Source organism: Hyla sarda, chromosome 10 (assembly GCF_029499605.1).
Source record: "Hyla sarda isolate aHylSar1 chromosome 10, aHylSar1.hap1, whole genome shotgun sequence".
Taxonomy (NCBI): domain Eukaryota; kingdom Metazoa; phylum Chordata; class Amphibia; order Anura; family Hylidae; genus Hyla; species Hyla sarda.
This window is the reverse complement of record NC_079198.1, coordinates 123,773,409-123,798,703: the sequence shown is the minus strand read 5'-3', so window position 1 is coordinate 123,798,703 and position 25,295 is coordinate 123,773,409. Positions and strand designations below refer to the sequence as shown.

General features: G+C 46.6%; 2 protein-coding genes across 9 annotated transcripts in view; one reads left to right on the top strand and one right to left on the bottom strand.

The window, feature by feature from the left end:
* Positions 1-8,240, bottom strand: part of VSIG10L2 (V-set and immunoglobulin domain containing 10 like 2) — a 52,064-nt gene extending 43,824 nt beyond the window's left edge. For 3 of the 7 annotated variants that reach the window (XR_008848269.1, XM_056542745.1, XM_056542749.1), the window contains exon 1: positions 8,100-8,240. The gene's annotated coding sequence lies outside the window, so the exon portion shown is untranslated. Of the gene's footprint in view, positions 1-7,082; positions 7,261-8,088 lie in introns of those variants that run through there. The other 4 variants (XM_056542746.1, XM_056542750.1, XM_056542747.1 and 1 more) reach the window with 4 other exon arrangements.
* DDX25 (DEAD-box helicase 25) overlaps positions 8,165-25,295 on the top strand; it is a 33,828-nt gene continuing 16,697 nt past the window's right edge. Inside the window, exons 1-7 of one of the 2 annotated variants that reach the window (XM_056542751.1) lie at positions 8,165-8,368; positions 11,242-11,284; positions 12,385-12,420; positions 13,011-13,146; positions 15,526-15,618; positions 24,149-24,251; positions 25,052-25,166. In XM_056542751.1, coding sequence (XP_056398726.1) covers positions 8,246-8,368; positions 11,242-11,284; positions 12,385-12,420; positions 13,011-13,146; positions 15,526-15,618; positions 24,149-24,251; positions 25,052-25,166 — 649 coding nt within the window. In that variant the 5' untranslated portion in view covers positions 8,165-8,245. The remainder of the gene's footprint in view (positions 8,369-11,241; positions 11,285-12,384; positions 12,421-13,010; positions 13,147-15,525; positions 15,619-24,148; positions 24,252-25,051; positions 25,167-25,295) is intronic. The other variant, XM_056542752.1, reaches the window with a different exon arrangement.

The window sequence follows — 25,295 nt, the reverse complement described above, 5'->3', positions numbered from 1 at the left end:
TAAACTACTTCTATTAAAAAAAATCTTAATCCTTTCAATACTTATGAGCTGCTGAAGTTGAGTTGTTCTTTTCTGTCTAAGTGCTCCCTGATGACACCTGTCTCGGGAACTTTCCAGTTTAGAAGCAAATCCCCATAGCAAACCTCTTCTACTCTGTGCAGTTCCCGAGACAAGCAGAGATGTCAGCAGAGAGCACTGTTGCCAGACAGAAAAGAACAACTCAGCTTCAGCAGCTGATAATTATTGGAAGGAGTAAGATTTTTTAATAGAAGTAATTTACAAATCTGTTTAACTTTCTGGAGCCAGTTGATATGGAAAAAAAAGTTTTTTTTCCTGAAATACCCCTTTAAGGGACCACAATACAGCTGACATTATAGAGCAGCACTGTAGTTGACACATTATGGGGCAAACAGTAAAGGTACTGTATGAGGTAAGCAATGTGATTGGCACTGTTTGGTGGCACACTGGGTCTGGTACTTTGAAGGCACACAGTGATGGCTTTGTATGGGGTAAGCAATGTGATTGGCACTGTATAAGGGCACACAATAATGGCATTGTATGGGGTAAGCAATGTGATTGACACTGTATGGTGGCACACTAGGTCTGGCACTCTGGAGGTACACAGTGACTGCATTGTATGGGGCAAGCAATGTGATTGACACTGTATGATGGCACACTAGGTCTGGCACTCTGGAGGTACACAGTGACTGCATTGTATGGGGCAAGCAATGTGATTGACACTGTATGATGGCACACTAGGTCTGGCACTCTGGAGGTACACAGTGACTGCATTGTATGGGGTAAGCAATGTGATTGGCACTGTATGGTGGCACACTAGGTCTGACACTCTGGAGGCACACAGTGACTGCATTGTATGGGGTAAGCAATCAGATTGGCACTGTATGGTGGCACACTAGGTCTGGCACTCTGGAGGTACACAGTGACTGCATTGTATGGGGTAAGCAATGAGATTGGCACTGTATGGTGGCACACTAGGTCTGGCACTCTGGAGGTACACAGTGACTGCATTGTATGGGGCAAGCAATGTGATTGACACTGTATGGTGGCACACTAGGTCTGGCACTCTGGAGGCACACAGTGATGGCATTTTATGGGATAAGCAATGTGATTGGCACTGTAATGGGGCACACTATGGTTGGCACTGTGCAGGCTACAGTGTGCCCTCAGTGTGATTGGCACGTTATGGTAAGAACTATGGAGGCACACTTTTGTTGGCACAGCAGGAGTAAGCAATGTGACTGGTACTATACAATATGGCTGGAACTGCATATTGAAACCCCTGTAGCTGCCACTGTATGTGGGCAAATAGTGGCTTGTCTTTGTACATAATACACTGGTTAGTTAGGGAGTACACCAGTGTTTCCAAACCAGGGTGCCTACAGCTGTTGCAAAACCAACTCCCAGCATGCCTGGACAGCAGAAGGCTGCCACACTATGAAGGCAAACTGCTGATGACACTTTGTGATGGGCACAGTGTGAGTGACACTGGAAATAACAATAGCTGGTACAATAACTGGTATTCTAATACCCACCTCAGCCAGGGCAGACCCTCAGTATGAAGAAGTAATACAAGTTATTCAATCCGGGAATGACAAGAAACCTCCTGCTTCCCCTCTGTAAAGAGGTTCTGCAGCGGTTAGACAGAAAGTATATACTCGAGTATAAGCCGAGTTTTTCAGCATGATTATTCGTGCTGAAGATGCCCCCCTCGGCTTATACTCGAGCGAACTCTCCGCCTATCAATCCCTTTCAGTGGTCTTAAACCTGCGGACCTCCAGATGTTGCAAAACTACAACTCCCAGCATGCCCGGACAGCCGATGGCTGTTCGGGCATGTTGGGAGTTGTAGTTTTGAAAAATCTGGAGCTCCGCATGTTGAAGACCACTGCGGCCTTCGTCATCATCCAGACCCCCTTTAGTTTTCAACTCCCCTCCCCTCGGTGGGAATGAAGGGTGAGTAGAAAACTGAAAGGGGGGGTCTGGATGATGATGAAGGCCCGGCAGTGGTCTTCAACCTGCGGAGCTCGAGATGTTTAAAAACTACAACTCCCAGCATGCCCGGACAGCCGATGGCTGTCCGGGCATGCTGGGAGTTGTAGTTTTGCAACATCTGGAGGTCCGCAGGTTGAAGACCACTGATTGAAGGGATAGAGAGGCAGTGATGATGAAGGTGGGGGGGGGGATGATGACAGGGTGATGATGATGGGGGTCTGGGTGATGATGACTGGGGTCTGGATGATGACAGGGTGATGATGATGGGGGTCTGGATGATGACAGGGTGATGATGTGGGGGTCTGGATGATGACAGGGTGATGATGTGGGGGTCTGGATGATGACAGGGTGATGATGACGGGGGTGTTAATGACGGGGGTCTGGATGATGACAGGTGTCTGGATGATGACAGGGTGATGATGACGGGGGTGTTAATGACGGGGGTCTGGATGATGACAGGGTGATGATGACGGGGGTGTTAATGACGGGGGTCTGGATGATGACAGGTGTCTGGATGATGACATGGTGATGATGAGGGGGTCTGGATGATGACAGGGTGATGATGACGGGGGTGTTAATGACGGGGGTCTGGATGATGACAGGTGTCTGGATGATGACAGGGTGATGATGACAGGGGTGTTAATGACGGGGGTCTGGATGATGACAGGGTGATGATGACGGGGGTGATAATGACAGGGTAATGATGATGGGGTGATGATGACAGGGTGATGATGACGGGGGTGTTAATGACGGGGGTCTGGATGATGACATGGGGGGGATGATGTATTTCCCACCCTAGGTTTATAGTCGAGTCAATAACTTTTCCTGGGTTTTTGGGGTGAAATTAGGGGCCTCGGCTTATATTCGGGTCGGCTTATACTCGAGTATATACCGTATTCCTTGTAAGGAACTTCTTTGCAACTTCTAAAATTCCTATAATGTACAACAGCTGGGGAGCCACAGGTTGGGGAACACGGTCCTAGTGGGTATAGTGAGAGGGCAGTGCCCAAACATATTAGCTGGGCACATCCCCCGCCATGTTCTTCCTCATCTCACATCCATTAGGTAACTTGCTTTTCAGCATCCAGTTCCTCCATCCTGTAAGGCTCGGGGTCTGGTTACCACAGAACTTGATACCTGAAGATGCAGGTTAGAAGTGTTACAGCTCATTAGTCATTTAGGAAGAGAATAACATTTCAGGGGAAAAGACAGTGGATGTATAGAAACAATGGGCCTGCGTGGCAACAGGACAATGGCACAGGGCCTTGCCAGGTAGAAGAGGGCGCAGATATTATTGTAAAGAATGAATAAGAAATATAGAAGAATCTGATTCTATAGTAACACTAATGATGCCTATGAAACATATCAAGCTGCTACATAATGCAGAAGTGTATATATATATATATATATATATATATATATATATGGGGGCGGTACCAAATACGTAAGGTCACAGGCCAAAAGGTTAACCCATCCGTGTGATATGGGTCTGGTGGTATCCATCTCACTGGTATAACGTTGCAGCAACACCCTGTTTGCAAATAGTGGAATTCGGATGTTTACACGATGGAATTTCAGTGCGGAATTCCGCATTACAATTTCGCACGCACATTCCTCAGCAGCAGAGTCCCATCGATTTCAATAAGATTTTACTGCACTGTTCCCATGGCCAAATTTCTGTGCCAGATCTAATTGAGATTCCAGTGTCCGCAGAAAGAATAGACATGTCTATTCTTTCTGCAGAGTCTGCACAGAATGCATTGCCGTCTATGAAACGGCACATTTCCGAGCAGCCCTAGCGCCAGCATGTTCTTTAGGTGCTCCGCTGTCTGCGGAATGTCCGCACAGAGATTTTCCATTGCCTGAACATAGCCTTACTTAGCAGGGGCCCGTTAAGCCTCCAGCTGTTGCAAAACTACAACCCCCAGCATTCTGCTGAATGACTATAACATTGATATGAATAGTTTGACCTATTCACACTGCATTTAAGATACTGAACCCACCAAAAGAATGAACCTGTTTATGACTGATCACAGCTCGCCTTTCATATTTTAATGGTTGCTATCGGCAACGTGCTTTGGAAAAAAACACTATGGCCCGGATGTATCAATCTGCTTGAAACTACCTGGTGTTGCCCATAGCAACAAATTACAGCTGAGCTTTCATTTTCCAAGAGGAGACTCATGAGTATGGACTGCTCCCATTTACAGTATATGTCGGCATCCTATTTACGGCGAGATACGATTAACAAGAATCTAGTTCCCACTCTGCCAATTACTGGCGTCTCATACAGTCGTACATATGGGACCATTGGAAGGTACGGGTCCCTTTCACTCCACAATCGCTGATACTTCACCAATTGCGCCCACCGGAGGGGGAAGGGAGGTTTCCACGGTTGCCTAGCATTGTCTTTTTGCTAAATGGTTGGATGATGCTACTACTCCAGATTTGCCACTACTGATAGCCCAACTGAAGTCCTTTCTGGAAGTGGACCGCTTAGATGCCGAGCGACACTCTGATTCTGGCACCAGGCGCTTTTTCCAGAAATGGAAATCCTTTATTGTGACTCACATTGACTCTCAGGGGATCATTGAAATTGTACGACCGTTTAGATACACCACTTGGTATAGTGTGGAATCTCTGAGAGGTTCTCTAGGGGCGTTACATTTACCGGATGCTTAATATAGTTCACCCGCTTTTTTGAGCATTGTTGCTCTCTGTTGAGATCCCCTGGGAGTCAGAGGGGATACTGCTGGGATCGGGTGGCGTTCCAGGGGAGTGGAGCCTCACTCGATGCTCGTCTGTCTGGTGGGGGGCCCGAGGAGTTCAGACATACAGTCATGGCCGTAAATGTTGGCACCCCTGAAATTTTTTAAGACAATTAAGTATTTCTCACAGAAAAGGATTGCAGTAACACATGTTTTGCTATACACATGTTTATTCCCTTTGTGTGTATTGTAACTAAACCAAAAAAGGGTGGAAAAAAGCAAATTGGACATAATGTCACCAAACTCCAAAAATGGTCTGGACAAAATTATTGGCACCCTTAACTTAATATTTGGTTTCACACCCCGTGGAAAAAATTACTGAAATCAGTTGCTTCCTATAACCATCAATAAGCTTCTTACACCTCTCAGTCGGAATGTTGGACCGCTCTTCCTTTACAAACTGCTCCAGGTCTCTCTTATTGGAAGGCAGCTTTACCCAACAGCAATTATAAGATCTCTCCACAGGTGATCAATGGGATTTAGATCTGGACTCATTGCTGCCCCTTCAGAACTCTCCAGCGCATTGTTGCCATCCATTTCTGGGGGCTTTTGACATTTGTTTGGGGTCATTGTCCTGCTGGAAGACCCAAGATCTCGGATGCAAACCCAGCTTTCTGACACTGGGCTGTACAGTGCGACCCAAAATCCGTTGCTAATCCTCAGATTTCATTATGTCTTGTACACATTCAAGGCCCCCAGTGCCAGAGGCAGCAAAACAACCCAAAACATCATTGAACCTCCACCATATTTCACTGTAGGTACTGTGTTTTCTTCGTAGGCCTCATTCCGTTTTTGGTAAACAGTAGAATGATTTGCTTTACCAAAAAGCTCTATCTTGGTCTCATCTGTCCACAAGATGTTTTCCCAGAAGGATTTTGGTTACTCAAGTTCATTTTGGCAAAATGTAGTCTTGCTTTTTTATGTCTCTGTGTCAGCAGTGGGGTCCACCTGGTTCTCCTCCATAGTGGGGTCCTCCTGGGTCTCCTCCATAGTGGGGTCCTCCTGGGTCTCCTCCATAGCGTTTCCTTTAATTTAAATGTTGACAGACAGTTCGCACTGACACTGATGCTCCCTGAGCCTGCAGGACAGCTTGAATATCTTTGGAACTTGTTTGGGGCTGCTTATCCACCATCCAGACAATCCTGCCGTTACATCTTTCATCAATTTTTCTCTTCCATTCACGCCCAGGGAGATTAGCTACAGTGCCATGGGTGGCAAACTTCTTGATAATGTCGCGCACTGTGGACAAAGGCAAATCTGGATCTCTGGAGATGGACTTGTAACCTTGAGATTGTTGATATTTTTCCTCAATTTTGGTTTGCAATTAATGTATTGGGGGGCATTCTTGTTCCAGGTGGAGATGTTTCTTACATTCTCTATACTGTAGTGCTTTTTGCATGTATATTTCCATATTTTGCACATGGTGCTATTATTTTTTCGTTTATAGAAAATAGTTTCATAAAAATAAGTTAAAAAAAAACAAGAATTTAATGATTCCTCACACAAGTCCCCTAGAAGGACTAAAAAAAGTGTACAAATTTTTTTATATATATATATATATATATATATATATATATATATATATACATACCTCCAAAAAAGAGAAGCGGCACTCCAATAGCGAAAAAATTGTGTATTTATTCACCCATCAAGTCAATGCAACGTTTCAGCCTCACAATGAAGCCTTTTTCAATATATATACTGCGCTCAGCCAATCACCAGCCGCAGCGAAGTCCGACTCGGCCGGCGATAGGCTGAGCGGCAGTGATTTACGTTTTCGGCCCCGGCAGCAGGTGTTGGTGTAGTGAAGACTTTTGTGTCGTGAAGCGTTCTCACACTGCCGCTCAGCCTATCGCCGGCCGAGTCGGACTTCGCTGCGGCTGGTGATGTCAGTGTCTCTAAACTGTGGACCTCCGCTGTTGCTAAACCAGGCATAGGCCACCTTCGGCACTGCAGATGATTTGGACTACATCTCCCATGATGCTCTTACAGCCAAAATGCTGCAAAAGCATCATGGGAGATGTAGTCCAAAACATCTGCAGTGCCTGTGCTAAACCATTGGCTGTCCGGGCATGCTGGGAGTTGTAGTTTTGCAACAGCTGGAGGTCCGCAGTTTTGGAGACCTCTAATATAGCAGTACATACGTTGCATTTGGAAAGTCTTCAGACCCTTTCACTTCTGGCACATTTTGTTTTTGTTATGTTCTTCTGTAATCATTCTGCACTCAATACGCCACAATTAAAACGTGGGAACAGAATTTTAAAAATGTTTGCTAATTTAAAATGAAAAACTAAAATCTTACATAATTCAGACTGTGACACCTGATATTTCTCTCTTGATCTCCTTTGAGATGTTTCTCCTCCTTTATTGGAGTCACGTGAGGTTAATTCATCTGGACATGATTTGAAAGGGGTGCTGTTCACATGTTCAGTTTTTTAACTCCTTAAGGACCGGACCAATTTTCTTTTTTGCAGCTTCACTTTTTCCTCCTCGCCTTTTAATAGCTATAATATATATATATATATATATATATATATATATATATATTGCAAGAAGTCACTGTAAACACCTACAGAGGTTTCTGCTTCAAGTTTAGGGTGTTCTCTAGAGATGAGCGAACTTACAGTAAATTCGATTCGTCACAAACTTTTCAGCTCGGCAGTTGATGACTTATCCTGCATAAATTAGTTCAGCTTTCAGGAGTTCCGGTGGGCTGGAAAAGATGGATATAGTCCTAGGAAAGAGTCTCCTAGGACTGTATCCACCTTTTCCAGCCCACGGGAGCACCGGAAAGCTGAACTAATTTATGCAGGATAAGTCATCAACTGCCGAGCCGAGAAGTTCGTGACGAATCGAATTTACTGTAAGTTCGCTCATCTCTAGTGTTCTCAGTAGCCAAGTCCATCCCCATCTACATTCAGCTTCTTACCTTTCCCAGTGACAGTCAATAGAGCAGAGAATAATCCACTATATTTGTGGTCTCCAATATATGAACCTCCAGCTGTTGCAAAACTACAATTCCCAGCATGACACTTTCTAGTAGTAGTTTTGCAACAGCTGGAGGTCCACAGTTTGGAGACCATTGCATTATAACGTATTTAGTCACAACCATACTATACCACTATATACAGTAGTGTTTCCCAACCAGGGCGCCTGCAGCTGTTGCAAAACTACAACTCCCAGCATGCATTGACAGCATTTGGCTGTCCGGGCATGCTGGGAGTTGTAGTTTTGCAACAGCTGGAGACACCCTGATTGGGAAATACTATTTAGTCACAACCGTTCCCGCCCTCCCATAGGAGCATCACCAGCTGATCGCCTTTACCGCCATACTTCCTGGGAAATTGACGGCCTGCGCGCTGACGTCACCACGTCCTTGCCCGGGCTTTGTGGAAGGGGCGGTGTCAGAGGATAGAGGCCCCGCCCAAGCGTTGCTCGTGTCGTCTTGGCGGTTAGTAGGAAAAAATGGCGGCCGTGCGCGGTAATGGAGCCGTGTGGCGGGGGCGAGGAGTAGGGCCGGTGTCTGCTGTGCGCCCCGTAGTTCACGGACCTTCTCCCGGGGAGCCCTCCGACCTGCAGAATAACAATGTAACTACATGAAGGAGTATAATGTACAGTCACGTGTCCTGGCGTTACCATGGTGATTTCTGTATGGACTAAGGCCAATGATAGGGACCTCACAAGGGCTACAGGGCCCCGAGCTTTATATTAGGCCTGTGGTGACATTATTGAAGCCTGTAGATCAGCGGTCTTCAAACTGTGGCCCTCCAGCTGTTGCAAAACTACAACTCCCAGCATGCCCGGACAGCCAAAGGCTGTCCGGGCATGCTGGAAATTGTAGTTTTGCAACATCTGGAGGGCCACAGTTTCAAGACCACTGCTGCAGATGTTTTGTTTAGTAACTACAGCCCTCAGTATGGCCATTGACTTTGCTGGTGAATAACTACAGCTCCCACCATCCACATTGAGAGCCATTGGCTGGTGAATGTGATTACAACTCCCAATATAAATCATAATGGTTACAAAATAAAAAAAAGGGTAAAACCATTTATAAATTTCCTCACAGTGTGCATATTGGGAGTTGTAGCTACCCTCCAACCAACATGCTTACTGGGGGTTGTAGTCACTCAACAACCATAGGCAACGTACATGCTGGGAGTTGAAGTTACCTGTTAACCACAGAGTCCGTGTTTGCATCTACATCTCCGAGCGTGTACACGGACTCATGTTTGTTGGATAACTACAACTCCCAGCATGTATGTTGAATCTGGGGTGTGAGCAACTACGACTCCCAGCATGCACATGGGCCTTTTGAGGAGCTTCAACTCCCAGCGTGTGCAATGACTTTATGTAATCATCAAGGTCGTGATTGCAGGTTTTTTAGGAATGGCCCCGTTCTGGCAGTCCTATGTAAGCCTGCATTCGCACCACGTTTTTGCAATACAGTTCCCGTATACGTGTTCCATGTGAAAACCGTACGGAACCGTATTGAAAACCGTATGTCAAAAGATGCATCAGGTTGTGTCCGTTTTGCGTCCTGTACGGTTTTGTAAGTTTTTTTTTTCCCGTACCCAAAACCGTAGTCTACCACGGTTTTTGGTCCGGGTGAAAAACCGTATTGAAACCGTATGTTTTTTTTTTTTTTTTTTTAAACATGGGAGTCAATGGGAACCGTACAGAACTGTTTGTGCGTACAGTTCCATCCGGTTTTCACCATACGGTTTTTCACTTTGCACAGTTTTTTTTTTCTTGGAATTTCAAACAAACAAGTGAAACTTTATTCATAATGGAGTGAAAAGATAAAAATGTATACATTTTTTTTTTTTCTTAAAAAACAGATGCAACCGGACATCATTTTTTAGGGTACGTTCCCACCTGGCATATTTGCTGCATATTTTCTGTTGCATATTTTATTTTCCCATTGAAGTAAATGGGTAGGAAAATACGCAGCAGCAAAATACGCCCGGTGGGAATGCACCCTTAAACCGTATTCAGTTTTTAACCCTATACAGGTTAAAATTTTGTACACACATTTTGATACAGTTTAGTCAGGTTTTGAGGAATCAGTTTTTCATCAAAAACCTGATACGGGAACTGTATTGCAAAAAACATGGTGTGAATGCTGCCTAAGGCTGGGTTCACACCACATTTTTGCAGTACAGTTCCCGTATACGTGTTCAGTGTAAAAACCGCACGGAACCATATTGAAAACCGTATGCATTGACTCTGCATTTTGTAATTCCCCCCCCCCGTACCCAAAACCGGTGTTTTTTAACATGGGAGTCAATGGGAACTGTACAGAACCATATGTGCGTACAGTTCCATCCGGTTTTCACCATATGGTTTTTGACTTTGCAAAGTTAATTTTTTTTTTTCTTGGAATTTCAAACAAGTGAAACTTTATTCATAATGGAGTGAAAAGTTAAAAACTTATACGTTTTTTTTTCTTAAAAAAAAAGGATGCAACCGGACATCATTTTTCAAACTGTATACTGGTTAAAATTTGTACACACATTTTGATACAGTTTAGTCAGATTTTGAGGATTCTGTTTTACATCAAAAACCTGATCTGGGAACTGTATTGCAAAAACGTGGTGTGAATGCAGCCTTAGTGTGCAGAGTATTTGCTGGTTGTGGTATTAGGCTGGGTTCACACCACGTTTCGTTAAATACGGTTCCCGTATATGGCTGGGGGGGGGGCTTAATCGCGGCGCCCGCACTCAGCCGTATTCGGGAACCGTATTTAATGCATGTCTATGAGCCGACCCGAGTGAACCGCAGCCTCCGGTCGGCTTAGTTTTTGGCCGTATATGGGGGGTAGGCGATACACCACTCTGGACGGGATGGTTTAAATGTCCCTTTAGACGCCTTTTAGGCAATCTAAAAGGTTAATAGCCGCCCGCGGCAATCGCCGCGGGTCGGCTATTAACATCGGCCCCCAGCTACATGAATCAGCTGGGGGCCTGCTGATATGGCGTGGGCTCGAGTCAGGAGCCCCCACCATACACCGCTTGCCATTTCTGGACGAGCCGGCCCTTAGACAGCAACCGGTTAAAAGACAAGTCTCGTGCCCAATCAGTACAGAAAAACGTATCCCCTAGGGGATAAGTTTTAAGATCGTGGGGGGGTCAGAGTGCTGTGGCCCCTGCGATCGTCTGTACGGAGCCCCAGCTCTCCCAAAGAGTGGCATGTCGCCATTAAAGGATTTATGGGGAGATTTATCAAATCCTGTCCAGAGGAAAAGTTGCAGAGTTGCCAATAGCAACCAATCAGATCACTTCTTTCATTTTGTAGAGGCCTTGTTAAAAATGAAAGCAGCGATCTGATTGGTTGCTATGGGCAACTGGGCAACTTTTCCTCTGGACAGGTTTTGATAAATCTCCCCCACTATGTGTCTAACAATGCATGGCTTCTTGTAGCTCTTATCTGATCATTATACTGTCTGTTTCTGTGTCTTACAGATTATTTCTCCCAATTATAAGTATGCCTGTAAACTGCACTCAGGTAAGACCTGTCGTCGTTGCCGCGGTTGTTGTTGTTGTTGTTGTTGTTGTTGTTGTTGTTGTTGTTGTCTGTACTGTTCATACTGGCTTAGTCCTGCTGTCACAGCTGAGCCTTTAATACGTTTTTATTGTTCAGATAGTCTCGGACTGTTACAATGTATCAGGCTTTAGTCCAACAGTAATAATCTCCCAGATATAACCTTTTTTTTTTCTTTTATATAAAACACTTCTATAAAAGATGTATAGCCCCTGAATATAAAGAAGACTTATAATTTGCTGACAGCAAGCAGCTCCTGTTTGCTTCTTTCCAGTCCTCCCGATCTACGGTCATCTTAAAGGGGTACTCCGCTGCTCAGCGTTTGGAACAAACTGTTCCGAACACTGGAGACGGGAGCTTGTGACGTAATTGCCCCGCCCCCACATTCCGTCACACCCCACCCCCTCAATGCAAGTCAATGGGAGGGGGCGTGACGGATGTCACGCCCCCTCCCATAGACTTGCATTGAGGGGGTGGAGCGTGACATCATGGGGGGGGGGGGGGGGGCGCTATGACGTCACAAGCTCCCGTCTCCAGCGTTTGAAACAGTTTGTTCCAAACGCTGAGCAGCGGAGTACCCCTTTAAGGCTGAAACGAAAGCTCTGAGCTTTTGTTCCAATCACAGCCTACAACAGTGCCCCTTCTTAATCAGTGATTGGCTTAGTTCTTTGGGCCTGCTCCAATCTCTCGTTTTAGAAGAAGTAGACAGCAGATTGAGGGACCATTTCGACCTAACCAATTTTTTTACATTTTTTTATTCCTAGAGTACTCCTTTAGTTAAAGTGTAACTCTGATTTGTTTCTGAAACACTGCTGTTGAGTCACTTTGGTAGAGTTGCGATTCCATGTTAATAAAATTGCAAAGAAGTTACAACCTGGCTGCACGTACGTTGCATTGATGTCACTGCTGGTAAACGTGTGTTTGACTTGCGACCAAAAAGCCATCAGATTTGGATTTTTAGCAACTATCCTGTTACAAAGTGACCATGTTGACAGTCGTTAGATGCAGTGTCAGTTTGGGTTTTCTATTTTTTCTATGACTCAATGGGTTTTTGTGTTTTTCAGGGAGATCGTGCCACTGTGGAGTGGATGATGATGTTGGTAGGTTTAGCTTCTTGTAACCTATAATCATGACTACGTTATTAGTACATAAAAACGTATGCTTAGTGGTCACCTTCCTTCCCCACAGCTTTAAAGAGCACAGTAGCACAGTTCCTACTTTAGGGTATGTTTATACCTACTATACATATGCTGCAGATTTTCTGATTTGAGTTGCCAGCATATATGGTATATGTGAACATGCCCATATGCTTCTTGCACTAGGTGCTGTCACCTCATCACCTTTTGGGGTTGGTGGCAGCAATAATTTTTACCTTCTCTATGTTGTTTGGATGCACAAGGAAATAGGGCGGGAAGCTGCTGCTTTTACTGCAGACCATCTCCTACTTATAGCTATAACTAGAAGGAATCACTAGAGAACAGCGTGAGGGATGTGGTGGTGGTGGTGTTGTTATCTGCACCTTTACAGTCCGGCTGAACAGAGTGGTTTTCTCTAAGAACGGATACATGGCTTCACCTGTATGCAGGGACCTTGAGGTTAGGGTTCATGAGCTCAGGTAAGACATGGCTTATTATTAAAATGTTTGAGCACGGAACCTTCACTGTAAAACGTGTGATTTCTTTCATTGCAGAGGATCAGGCAGCGAACTCCCTCCTCAATAAGCTGATCCGGAAGTCTTTGGTGGAGTCTAGTCAGAATGTGGAGGTGCTGCAAAGAGACCCTTCTTCTCCATTATTCTCAGTGAAGTCGTTTGAAGAATTGCACTTGTAAGTGGTTGGGGTCATACATCACATAATAAACCCACATGTATTTCTGCAGAAAAATCCAGGGCTGGTCCTTGGCCTTTTGCTGCAGATGTGCGGTTTGCACTGTTGCTAAGCTTCACTGGGTCTTGTCCCCTTGTTATTAAAGGGGTTCTCCACTGCCCTGCCTTCCGGAGCTCCACTCGCAGCGTCCGGAAGTTTATTACTCCGAACGCTGTGTGCAGGCTTCCGTGTTCGAGGCCGCCCCCTCGTGACGTCACGCCCGCCCCCTCAACGAAAGTCTATGAGAAGGGGGGGTGACCACTGTCACGCCCCCTTCCCATAGACTTCCGTTGAGGGGGCGGACGTGACGTCACAAGGGGACGGCCTCGAACACGGAAGCCCGCGAGCGGAGCTCCGGAAGGCAGGGCAGTGGAGAACCCCTTTAAATGGGTTTCTAAAGTGCTCAGTCCTTCTACCTGCCTATACGCCTCCTGCAGGCAGTGAGCAAAGCCAGTCTTTGCATCTGTAGTTGGTTGACACCCCTGCCTTTTTATCAGATGTATATCAGGGGGGTGGAAACTTAATAAAAAAAAGTAAAACGGGACTAAAACGGAGCAAAATCTACTTGTCCCTCATGACGATCCACTTGTCCGGGCCAATTTTCACTTTTACATTACTTTTTTCCTCCTCGCCCTATAATGGCCATAACTAACTACTATAATGATGCCTTTTAATTTTTCAATAACATATTCTCCAGACCTAAAAAAATATATATATAAGTGGTGAAGTGAAATTGAAATAGTAAAAGATAATTTTGCAAATTTGGTGGTTTTCTTTTGTGCGCCAGTTACCTTGTGGTTGAGCTAACATGTTAGTTTGATACTTTAGGCCGGTCTGATTACAGCAATATCATATTTTTATAGTTTCCGTCATGTTTTACTAATTAAAAAAAATAAATTCTGAACTTTTTCGAATTTTTTTTAATTGCCATTTTTTGACCCCTGTAGCTTTAAAAAAAAAAAAAAAAAATTCCACATACAAGGCTGTATGAGGGCTAGTTTTTTGTATCGGTACCATTTTGGTATTGATCTGACTTTTTAATCGCTTTTTTTTTTACTTTAAAAAAAAAAAAAAAATTCTGGGATATTATAAAAATTGCAATTCTGTGGTTGGTATTTTTTTTTACATTTACATCATTTACCGTATGGGATACATAATGTTATATTTTAATAGTTCGTACAATTACGCACGCAGCGATACTAAATGTTTATTTTTATTATGTTTACATGTTTTTATATAGGGAAAAGGGGTTGATTTGAACTTTTAACATGGAAGGAATTATTGTGTCTTTTAAACTTTTAATAATTTTTTTTTTTTTTTTTTTTTTACACTTTATTAGACTTTTAGGAGGAATCACTAGATTCCTCATACAGATCAATAGAGTTCTATTGAACTCCATTGATCTGTGTGCTCTGCGATCCATTGATAGAGCCTGGCTGGACTAGACTCTATCAATGAGAGAGCCATGCGACAGCAGGGAACAGAGGTAAGCCCTCTGGCTACCTCCTATAGTGGATCGCCCCCACGCGATTGCGCTGCTGGAGGGGGTTGGAGGAGGGGGTGGAGGAGGGGGTGGTTGGCGGTCGATCTAGCCCACCAGGGAGCATTCACATGCCCTTTAGATGCCGCTGTCAGCTTTGATATATATATTCCAAATTGGCAGCAGGGACAACAGTCTCTATGTTCTCCCTTTCGGAGCGGCGCTCAATCTGTATAATCTGGGTCCCGTTTGGTCTTTGGGAATGTAGCCTTACAGGACTGAAAACCCTTTGTCAATAAAGAATTATATAGAAGCCCTGGAGGGACCACAAGCTGCTTGTCATTCATGGTAATTGGACTCATTGGCCCAGATTTTTTTTTTTATCTAAGGCAAAAATGTGTCTGACTTTTGTCTCAGATATATAGCAACCAATCACAGCACAGCTTTCATCTTTCGTCACGCCCCCTCCCATACACTTGCATTGAGGGGCGTGGCCGTGATGTCATGAGGGACGTGGCTGACCCCTGCAGCTTGAAAACATCGTTCAGAACATTTGCTTCCAAACTCTGTCCAATGAAGTTGGAAGTCATGAGAGGTGATGTGGAGGCGGCATGTCCTGTAAATATCGCTGAGCTCTTATATTACTACTAGGGGTGACCGACTGTCGTATGCAATGGCCCCCAGATCATCACATCAGCAGGGGCAATATGTTGCTGCAGAGGAAATGCAGGATTGAAGCACCCACCACTAATTGTAGATTAGTAGCTACAGGTGCAAGATCACTCATTATATATACAGGTTAACACTAATACATAATGGAAAGGTGCTAACAATATATAATGTGTATGTTATTTCTTCAGAATGCCAGCGCTGCTTAAAGGGATCTATGAGATGGGCTTCAACCGACCTTCCAAAATCCAAGCAACTGCGCTTCCAATGATTCTCGCCGACCCGTAAGTATGGAAGCTGTTTGCTTTCAAGCCCCCAGCAGCCTTTGGTGTAATGTGAGCAAACTGTATAAATACATAGAGAATCTATACATGGCAGTGTGTACATCCATAGCTATCTGAGTGATTCCTCCTACAGTTTTCCAATCTTTTTTTTCCCGTTTTATCCTACAATTGTGTACTTAACTTTTCTTTTCATAGACAAAAGACAATCCCTTTTTAATCTCTCAAATATATCAGTGCTACTATGGAGACCTACCTCAAAAACTGAAGTATCATTCTAAGTATTTTCATATATTAGTCACATTGAATTGCTTACTTCACTGATAACCAGTCTAGTTTTCACCAAGATCACATTTGTTTAGTTGAGAAACTTGTCCAAGACTTACAAAATACAGTGCAACCCGGACAACATTTCCAGCCTCACTGGAAAACTTCTTTTCTCTATCGGCTCCATTGGGGGACACAGACCATGGGTGTATGCTGCTGTCATTAGGAAGTTCGACACTATGGCAACAAGAAAAGTTGGCTCCTCCCAGCAGGGTATACCCGCCCACAGGCACCTGAGGTAATCAGTTTTAGCTTAGTGTCTAAGGAGGTAGACATGGTCTGGAGTTCTCTCCAGACCAGGTCTTATGTTTTATTATTTTCCTAGTTAGGGATGTGTTAGATTTTTATTCCATTTTCTTTCCTGTTTTCAGGTGGGGACTCAGGAACTGCGGCCCACTGTTTCCCCATTGCGAGTAAGGGGGCACAGACATTGCTTATATGCGCTGTTCACCCCCTCTCGCCAAGGTCAGCACCTGGGTTTGTACCTCATGGGTCTGGGTCACCCTATCTCCCTGCTCGCCTCGCTCGCACATGGTAGCCCGGTATGATGCAGGTGATAAAAGCTGGCTGAAGACTTCACTGGAAGACTTCATGAGGTAAGCTCTTCTGACTGAGGTGAGTATATTTCCCTTTCTCCCTTAGGTGCAGATTTGCAACATCTGGAGACCCTCAGTTTTTGGCCCACCTTTCTCTTGGGTCTAATGGGGCTGGCCTGGACAGGGGGTCCTTTATTACTGTGGTGAGCAGTGGCAGTTTGGATGGGGCTCAGCTTACTTCACTTTATTTATATATATATATATATATATATATATATATATATATATATATGTGTGGAAACGACGGGGTGTGTGTTTTTTACATTGAAGTGGCTGACAGCCGCGGCGTTCTTCTATGCGGACGCTCTGAGCGCCGGCTTACTTTCACTTTCAGCAGCGGCTGCTGCCGGCGGCGTCTAGTCCGCTCAGTTCCCCGCGAGCGCACATGCATTCGCATGTGCGCTCGGGGCAAGGAGCGGGCACCATTGCGAGACTTCTTGTTAATACCTCGGCGGCCCGGTGCGCTTTAGCTCCACCCGCCCAGGGCCGCTGAAGCATCTCAGGCCACGAACCGACCACCAACCGACCACCAATCAGCACCGTGCACGCGATTATGGTGGCAAGAGCCAATCAGCGGTGCCCTCTGCTCCTAACATGCCCCTCCCTTGCTATTGGCCGGCATTTCTCCTTTCTGACAGCCTGGAGACCACCACGGGTTCGAGTCCTGAGGTGCGACAGAGTGTTACAGTGTTGTGGTTTAATTTTAAAATAGGCCCATTGTGGTATATGGGGATCTCAAGGCATGTGAAACAGTATGATAAGCAGACTGTATTAGCAACACAGTGGAATGTAACACAGTCTTGGGTGAGAGAGGCCTAGAACGGCCCCCCTCTAAACAGTTAGCTGGAGTGTTAGCCACTCATTTACTCTGTTAATACTGTATCTCTAAACTGTCTGGTTCTGCTGAACCACTTGTTCTGCCTGCTCCACTGCTCCCCCAGACCCCCCTGCTACTCTACCCTGGTTGTTCTTCAGACCCCCCTGCTACTCTACCCTGGTTGTTCTTCAGACCCGGTGGGTTCGGCCACCCCTCCAGCCTGGGTTCCCTCCCTCTCCCAGTCTATATCCGACTTGGCTCAGGTCTCCCGTTATGTGGTGACTGCCTTGGAGAGGCCCTCCGGAGGGTCCCGCTCTCCCCCTTTTCTTATGCTCTCACAGCATCATAGGGGTGTGTCATCTGACTCCTCTCCCGAGTCTTCTGGCAGGCACGGGTGCTCCCCTTGCAGGCATCGCCCCGTTACTCCGACCTGTAGCAAGCGTCGCTAGACCCGCGTACCAAGTCAGTCTCTCTCTCTTCCAGGGCTGCCTCACACGTTCCCATTCACCTGGAGAACTTGTGGAAGAAGTTTATGATTCGGCCTCCAACTCGGAGGACCGCACGGATGTGCCTAATGTGGTGTACTCATTGGTTGCGGCCATAAGGGTCACCTTCCAGCTAAATGACCCAGGAACTTCGGACGTGGTCCAGAAGTTTCCTTTCATCTTGCCCGACCTCTTCCAGGGCTGCCTCACTTTGTTCCCATTCACCTAGAGAACTTGTGGATAAGGTTTCTGATTCGGTCTCCGACTCAGAGGACCGCACGGATGTGCCTGATGTGGTGTACTCATTGGTTGCGGCCATAAGAGACGCCTTCCATCTAAAGGACCCAGGAACTTCGGACTTGGCTCCAGAAGTCTCCTTCTTTGTGCCCGACCGGCACCCAAGACTTTCAGCTCTCAAGCTGAATTTTACGCCCTGCTGGTATCTGCCTGGATGCACCCTGACAAGAAGTTTCAGGAAACGAAGAAGGTTCAAGCGTGATATTCCTTCGCCGTGGACCTCCTCTCCAACTGTGGATCCGCAGGTCTCCCGCCTCTCTAAGGCGCCTACCCGGCCGTTGACTAATGCAGCTGCCTTCAAGGATCCAGCGGACATGAAGTTGGAGGCTTTGGCAAATTTTGCCTTTTGAGGCAGCAGGTTCTTCCTGCTTTTGCTTCTGCCTGGGTGTCAAGGCCCTTTCAGTATGGTCTCCCACCTCCACCAGGGTAGTCTTCAAGATCCCTCCGGGGGATTTCTTTAATCTGGCTCTCCGATGCTCCGCAGATGGAGATTTTCTGTGTTCTGCTTCCATGCGCAGCCACTGTGCTGCCTTTGCCACAAGCTACCTGGCAGCCACCGTCCCTCCATGTGGCTTAAAGCCTGGCATGCGGACACCACCTTCAGGAAGTGAGGCGACGGGCGGAAAAGAGTTCTATATTACCTCTGGATAAGGCTCACAGAACCGCTTTCCGTCGTAAGTCCTCCTTCCGGTTCTGCGGCCCTTTAGTACCAACAAAGGGTCCAGGCAGGTGCCTTCTCGGGAAGAGGGCTCCCTCCTTCTGAGCCCGTTGCTCCCGGAGGTCGGCCCAATCAGGCACACGTAGGCCTTCCTCGGCCTGAAGGGTCTCCCCCCCCCCCCCCCCCCCCCCACCTGCCAACCTTTCTCGGGTGGTTGGTCGCCTCTTACTCTCCGGGATGCCTGGACCATGCAGATCCTTTATCTTTATTTTTTTTATCCTGGGAGTAATTGTGCCAGTTCCTTCAGGGGAACGTTTTCGAGGTTTGTTCCAACCTCTTTGTGGTCCCCAAGAAAGGCATTACTGTTCGCCCAGTCTTGGTTCTCGGATATCTCAGCCAGCGTCTTGCTTTCCCATCCCGAATGGAGTCTCTCTGTTCGGTGCTGGCGTCCATGGTTCAAGGGGAGTTTTTCGTTCCTCGGTGGACTTCAAGGATGCCTGCCTCCACATCTCATTGTTTCCCGGTCATCAGCGGTACCTCCGCTTTGCATTTCCAGACGGTCATTTTCTATTGTGGCTCTCCGTTTTGGTCTGGCCACTTCTCCGCGGACCTTTACCAAAGTCCCAGCGCCTGTGATCGCCCTTTTACAGACAACAGTTGTTTCCGTGATTCCCTGGAGAGTTTGTCTCAACCTCCAGACCTTGTCTCACTTTGGTTGGATGGTCAATTGGGACAAATCCAACCGCTCTCATTGGGCTCCAGTTCGATGCGGCCTCTGCCCGCTTTAGACTCCGCTGACCGATCGGCTGACTCTCTTATTAAGAGTCCGATGACTTCGGCAACCTGCTCCAGTTTCCATTCGCTTTTGCATGGATGTCCTGGGTCGGTTGGCGGCAGCCGTGGAGGCCGTGCCATTTACCCAGTTTCATCACCGACCTCTTCAACGGGTGATTCTCTTCCGGTGGGACAGGTCTCCATTGTCTCTCGACCGCAAGATCGTTCTCTTTTGTCAGTCTTGTCGGTCCCTTCTATGGTGGCTTAGTTCTCCCCTGCTTTTTTCGGGAACGCTACTTCCTGCCCCTCCCTGCCAGTCTGTCTGGCTGGGGAGGGGTTTTCAGGGACCGGCCGGTCTGGGGTCTTGGCCCCCCGAGAAGCCCTTTTCCCCTTCAACATTTTGGGGCCTAGGGCAATTCTTTCTTTTCTTGCTTCTTGGGAAATTCCCTTATGGGTGGAACTCAGGTTTCCGGCCATCTCAGCTATCTTCAGTCCAGCCGTCCTTGGGATGTGGTGTCCAAGGCCAGTTGTCCCTACAGTGGTCTGCAACCCCTGGGGCGCTCCAGGCGTGGGCCTCTGCTGTCCTGCCACAACCAACGGTTTCTCTCTCTTGGTCGGGCTTTGCCCTACCTTATCTGTTTCCTCCCCTTCATCTCTTTTCGGGGTCCTGAGGAAACTCAGTGGAACGTTTCCGCCATACTCGTGGCCCAGCCTGGCTCCGGTGGGCGTGGTTCGTCGTCGTGGTCAGGCTCCTGAACGACTTAACGCTGCGCCTTCCCTATCGTCCAGACCTCTTATCTCAGGTCTCCTGTGCCACCCCTATTTACCGTCTCTGCTTTTGACGGCGTGGCGTTTGAGACAGCGGTTCTGAGCACCCGCGGTTTCTCTTCCCAAGTGGTTCACACCATGCTGAGGGCTCACTAGCCTTCCTGTGTAAGATTTACCACCATACCTGGCAGTTTTATTTTTGTTGGTGTGAAACTCTGCCTTTTTCTCCGGTCATGGTTTTCCATTCCCGACCCCTCGGGGCTGGCCCAAGGGTTGGTTTTCAGCTTCCTTAAGGGTCAAGGTTTGGCTCTTTCATTCTGTTTTCAACGTCCTCTGGCATTCAATTATCATGTCCGAACCTGGTTCAGGGAGTGGCACAAGCTGCCCCTCCTTATTAGTCCCTTTCTTTCCCTTGGGACTTATACTTGGTCTTAGGTGCCCTGCAAGGCACCCCCTTTTGAACCTTTCAGGGACATTTCTCTTTGCCTCCTTCCCCGGAAAGTGGCGTTCCTTATTGCTCTTACCTCTGTTAGGAGGGTGTCAGAGCTGGTAGCTCTCTTATGCCATTCTCCTGTCCTGGTTGTATACCAGGACAAGTTGTTTTCTGTCCAATAAGGACACTCATTTTCATCTCAATGAGGACATCGTCCTATCGTCCCTTTGTCCGGCCCCTTCTCATCCTGGAAGCGTTTGTTCCAAATCTGGTTGTGGTGAGGGCTGTTCGGACTTATCTCTCAGTCACTCTTTCCTTTCGGCAGTGGGACTTCCCCTTTTTTGTTTCCCGGAAGGTTGTCTGACACGACAACTTGCTTCTACGACCACTATTTTTCGGTGGATCCGGTCTACTATTTCGGGAGCTTACCGCTGCAAGGGGAAGATCCCACCCTTCAGGGTTTTGGCTCATTCCACCCGTTTTTCGGGGCATCCTGGGCCCTCCGCTACGTGGCTTCGGCCTTGCAGTTCTGTAAGACGTCCGCGTGGTCGTCTTTGCACTCTCTCAAGGTGCTACCAGATTCATACCTTCGCATCAAGGTGCTACCAGATTCATACCTTCCTATCAAGGTGCTACCAGATTCATACCTTCGCATCAAGGTGCTACCAGATTCATACCTTCGCATCAGTTGATGCTACTCTGGGCTGTAAGATGTTGCAGACGGCGGTGGTCCCACCGTCCACCTGTCTGATTCCTTCCCCAGCCAAGGGACGGCTTTGGTACATCCCATGGTCTGTCCCCCGCAATGGAGCCGATAGAGAAAAGGAGATTTTTTTTTTTTTTTATGCTTACCGTAAAATCTTTCTCGAAGGATCCATTGGGGGACACAGCTCCCACCCTTTTTTCTGGTTATCTTATATATCTTATATACTTCAGTTATCTGTCCGAAGGTGTGTTGAGTTGCCTTTTCTTCTGATTGCTCGGACAGTTTGTGGTTTTCTCTTGACCTGTCGGTCTTCTCCTATTGCTCTGGGACTAAAACTGATTACCTCAGGTGCCTGTGGGCGGGTATACCCTGCTTGAAGTAGCCGACTTTTCTTGTTGCCATAGTGTCGAACCTCCTAGTGACAGCAGCATACACCCATGGTCTGTGTCCCCCTATGGATCCTTCGAGAAAGAGAGAGATTTTACGGTAAGCATAAAATCTTTTTTTTTTTTTTTTTATCAACTGGTGCCAGAAAGCTTTACAGATTTGTAAAAAAAATTCTGTTAAAAAAAATCTTAATCCCTCCAGTACTTATCAGCTGCTGTTATGATCCACAAGTTCTTTTCTTTGAATTTCCTTTCTGTCTGTTCACAGTGCTCTCTGTTGACACCTCTGTACATTTTAGGAACTGTCCAGAGCAGGATAGGTTTTCTATGGGGATTTGCTCCTACTCTAGACAATTCCTAAAATGGACAGCAGAGGGCACTGTGGTCAGGCAGAAAGGAAATTCAAAAAGAAAAGAACTTCCTGTGGATCATACAGCAGCTGACAAGTACTGGAAGGATTAAGATTTTTTTATAGAAGTAATTTACAAATCTGTTTAAAGGAGTACTCTAAACTAAATCTTTTTAACGCCATTAGCTCTGATTTACAAAGTTATATAATACTCCCAATTACCTCCATTGCCTTCTGTGTACGCATCGTTGTTTTACAGCGAATCCGGAAGTGCAGCCTCCCTCACAGCATTATGACTGTCGTTCATCAGTATGTGCGCGTCAGCGGCCATGTCTGCAACGAAACGTCATTGTTTCTCCGTTCCTCCCCTCTGTTAGCCCTCCCCAGACAGTGCGTCCATGTCACGCCCCAAGTTGAATATTCATAACGCTGTTCGCTTACTCAGCCGGCATTCGCTGGGCTGAGTAAACGCCTCTCTAACCTCCCTCCTATCATCCGGCGAGTCGCGCGCATGCGCATTCGCCAGCATACAAGGACCGGACATGTGATCTTATTCCACCAGTAATATAACAGATAGTTACGCCGCCGTAACTATCTGTTATATTCACAAAGCAACCTACGCCAATATGCAGCGCGATCTCAGCTTGATTGAAGGATGTGGGGGGGGAGGAGGAGATGGCGTAGTGGCTCTGGGTGGTGGCTAGAGACAGGGGGAGGCAAATACGAGGCAGTGAAGAATAATATTAGGGGTGGGGAGAAAGACTGAGGGAGGGATTGTGACCGGAATCATATGCGCTAGGAATGATGGGTAACGTCAATTATGACGTCAGTTTCAGACGTACAGTACCCGGAAGTATGCAAAATTACCGGGGGCTGTAGCTGGAGAACCGCTGGACCAATCCTGGAGATCACCACCTCTATTTAAAGGTATTTACGAACCCTATTCTATGGTGATATTTATTTGCTTATCATAGTACTCCTTTAACTTTCTGGCACCAGTTGATTTAAAAAATCTTTTTCCAGTGGAGTAAGTATCCCTTTAAATTCTTAGCACTGTTTCTGCCCATTGCTCCAACATTAATACCATATATCACTGCAGGCTCACAAGCCAAAAACAGATTGGTTGGATCTACTTTTTTATCCACTCGAACACCATACTGGCTGTATCAACTACATATGTCCTGGGTGGTAACACACTTGAAGCTATTTTGTAGTGCTTTTGAGGCCGTACATGGGGTTTTAGATGTTAAAGGGGTACTTCGCACCCCTAGACATCTTGTCAGATCGCCGTGGGGCCCGCTGCTGGAGGCCCCCGGGATCTCGGCTGCTGCACCCACCTGTACGGCTTCCACCTCACACTGGCAACGCTGGAGGCTCCGGAGCCCGACCACAATGGCGGCCGAGCGTGACGTCACGACTCCACCCTGTGTGACGTCACTCCCCGTCCCCTCAATGAAAGTCTATCGGAGGGGGCGTGACTGACCTCCCATAGACTTGCATTGAGGGGGCGGGGCGTCACACGGGGCGGAGTCGTGACGTCACGCTCGTCCGCCATTGTGTTCGGGCTCCGAAGCCTCCAGCGTTGCCGTTGTGAGGTGGAAACCGTACAGGTGGGTGCAGCAGCCGAGATCCCGGGGGCCCCCAGCAGCGGGACCTTGGCGATCTGAAACCTTATCCCCTATCCTTTGGATAGGGGATAAGATGTCTAGGGGTGCGGAGTACCCATTTAATGGTCCATTCCCTTACAGTATTCTGCGCAGATTTGATGCTCTGGATTTTCTGCTGCAGATTTCAATGTAAACTGAATGAGCACAGCTTGAAATCCTGTGCATCAAATCTGCACAGAATACTGTGCGTGTGAATAGACCCTAAAAAAGAGAAAGTGCTCCCTAAAATGACCTTATGCCTGTTATTTTTTTATGTCTTTTTTTTTCCAGACCCCAGAATCTCATTGCTCAGAGCCAGTCAGGGACAGGAAAGACAGCAGCGTTTGTCCTAGCGATGCTCAGCAGAGTTGATGCCATGAAAAAATACCCACAGGTGAGTGTATGGGCCAGCGTTTCCCAACCAGGGTGCCTCCAGCTGTTGCAAGACTAAAACTCCCAGCATGCCCGGACAGCCAACGGCTGTCTGGGCATGCTGGGAGTTGTAGTTTTGAAACAGCTGGAGGCACCCTGGTTGGGAAACATTGGTATGGGCTCTCATACACAGGATGCATGAGGTGCGCTAAGGCAGTGATTCCCAGCCGGAAATTTTGTAGCTGTTGCAACACCTAGATAGCCATAGGCCAGATTCACATGGCTGAATTCTGCATGAATATATAGCCAATTCACTTCAATGTGATTCCGCTGTCCCATTCACACAGCAGAATATCTACTGCAGGAATTCCATTTAAGTGAATGGGCTATAAATGAATACAGAATTTTCATGCAGAAATTTTGTCGCGTGAATCCGGCCATAGGAAGGGCATCACTTCCCAGTGGAGTGTGTTGTATAGAACTGTTGAAAAAAGACACATGTCGATCAAGTACAACAAAGCAGAGAAGATGAATAAAGGGAATGGGTGAATGAAGAATGACAGACTAGTTGCAGGAAAAGTCCACTCCATCCATCTGAACGGTGATGTATTTGCAGCCTGATTTCTGCAAGCTCCATTCAGAGGAACGGGACATATGCATACATTTCTGCAAGAAATCTTCTGCATGTGCCTGTATTGTCACACTTGCATTATGTCTCACTGTTTTTTTAGACTAATTCCCATTTTTAAGATTAGGATAGATCTGTTAGAAGAAATAAATTCTCTCCATAATTCGCGTTTTATCCTCTTTATTTCTCCACAGTGTATCTGCCTCAGTCCTACATTTGAATTGGCTTTGCAAACAGGAGAAGTCATAGAGCAGATGGGGAAGTTCTGTGACGGGATTGATGTGATCTTTGCCATACGGGGGAACAGACGTGTGTATCAGTATTGTGTTTTACAGCTGTAAAGTTTGATATATTGGATCAATCACTATACATATAAAATTATTTTTACTACATCTATCCTTTTGCTCACTAGCATTGTCTTTGGATTCTATTCTTACT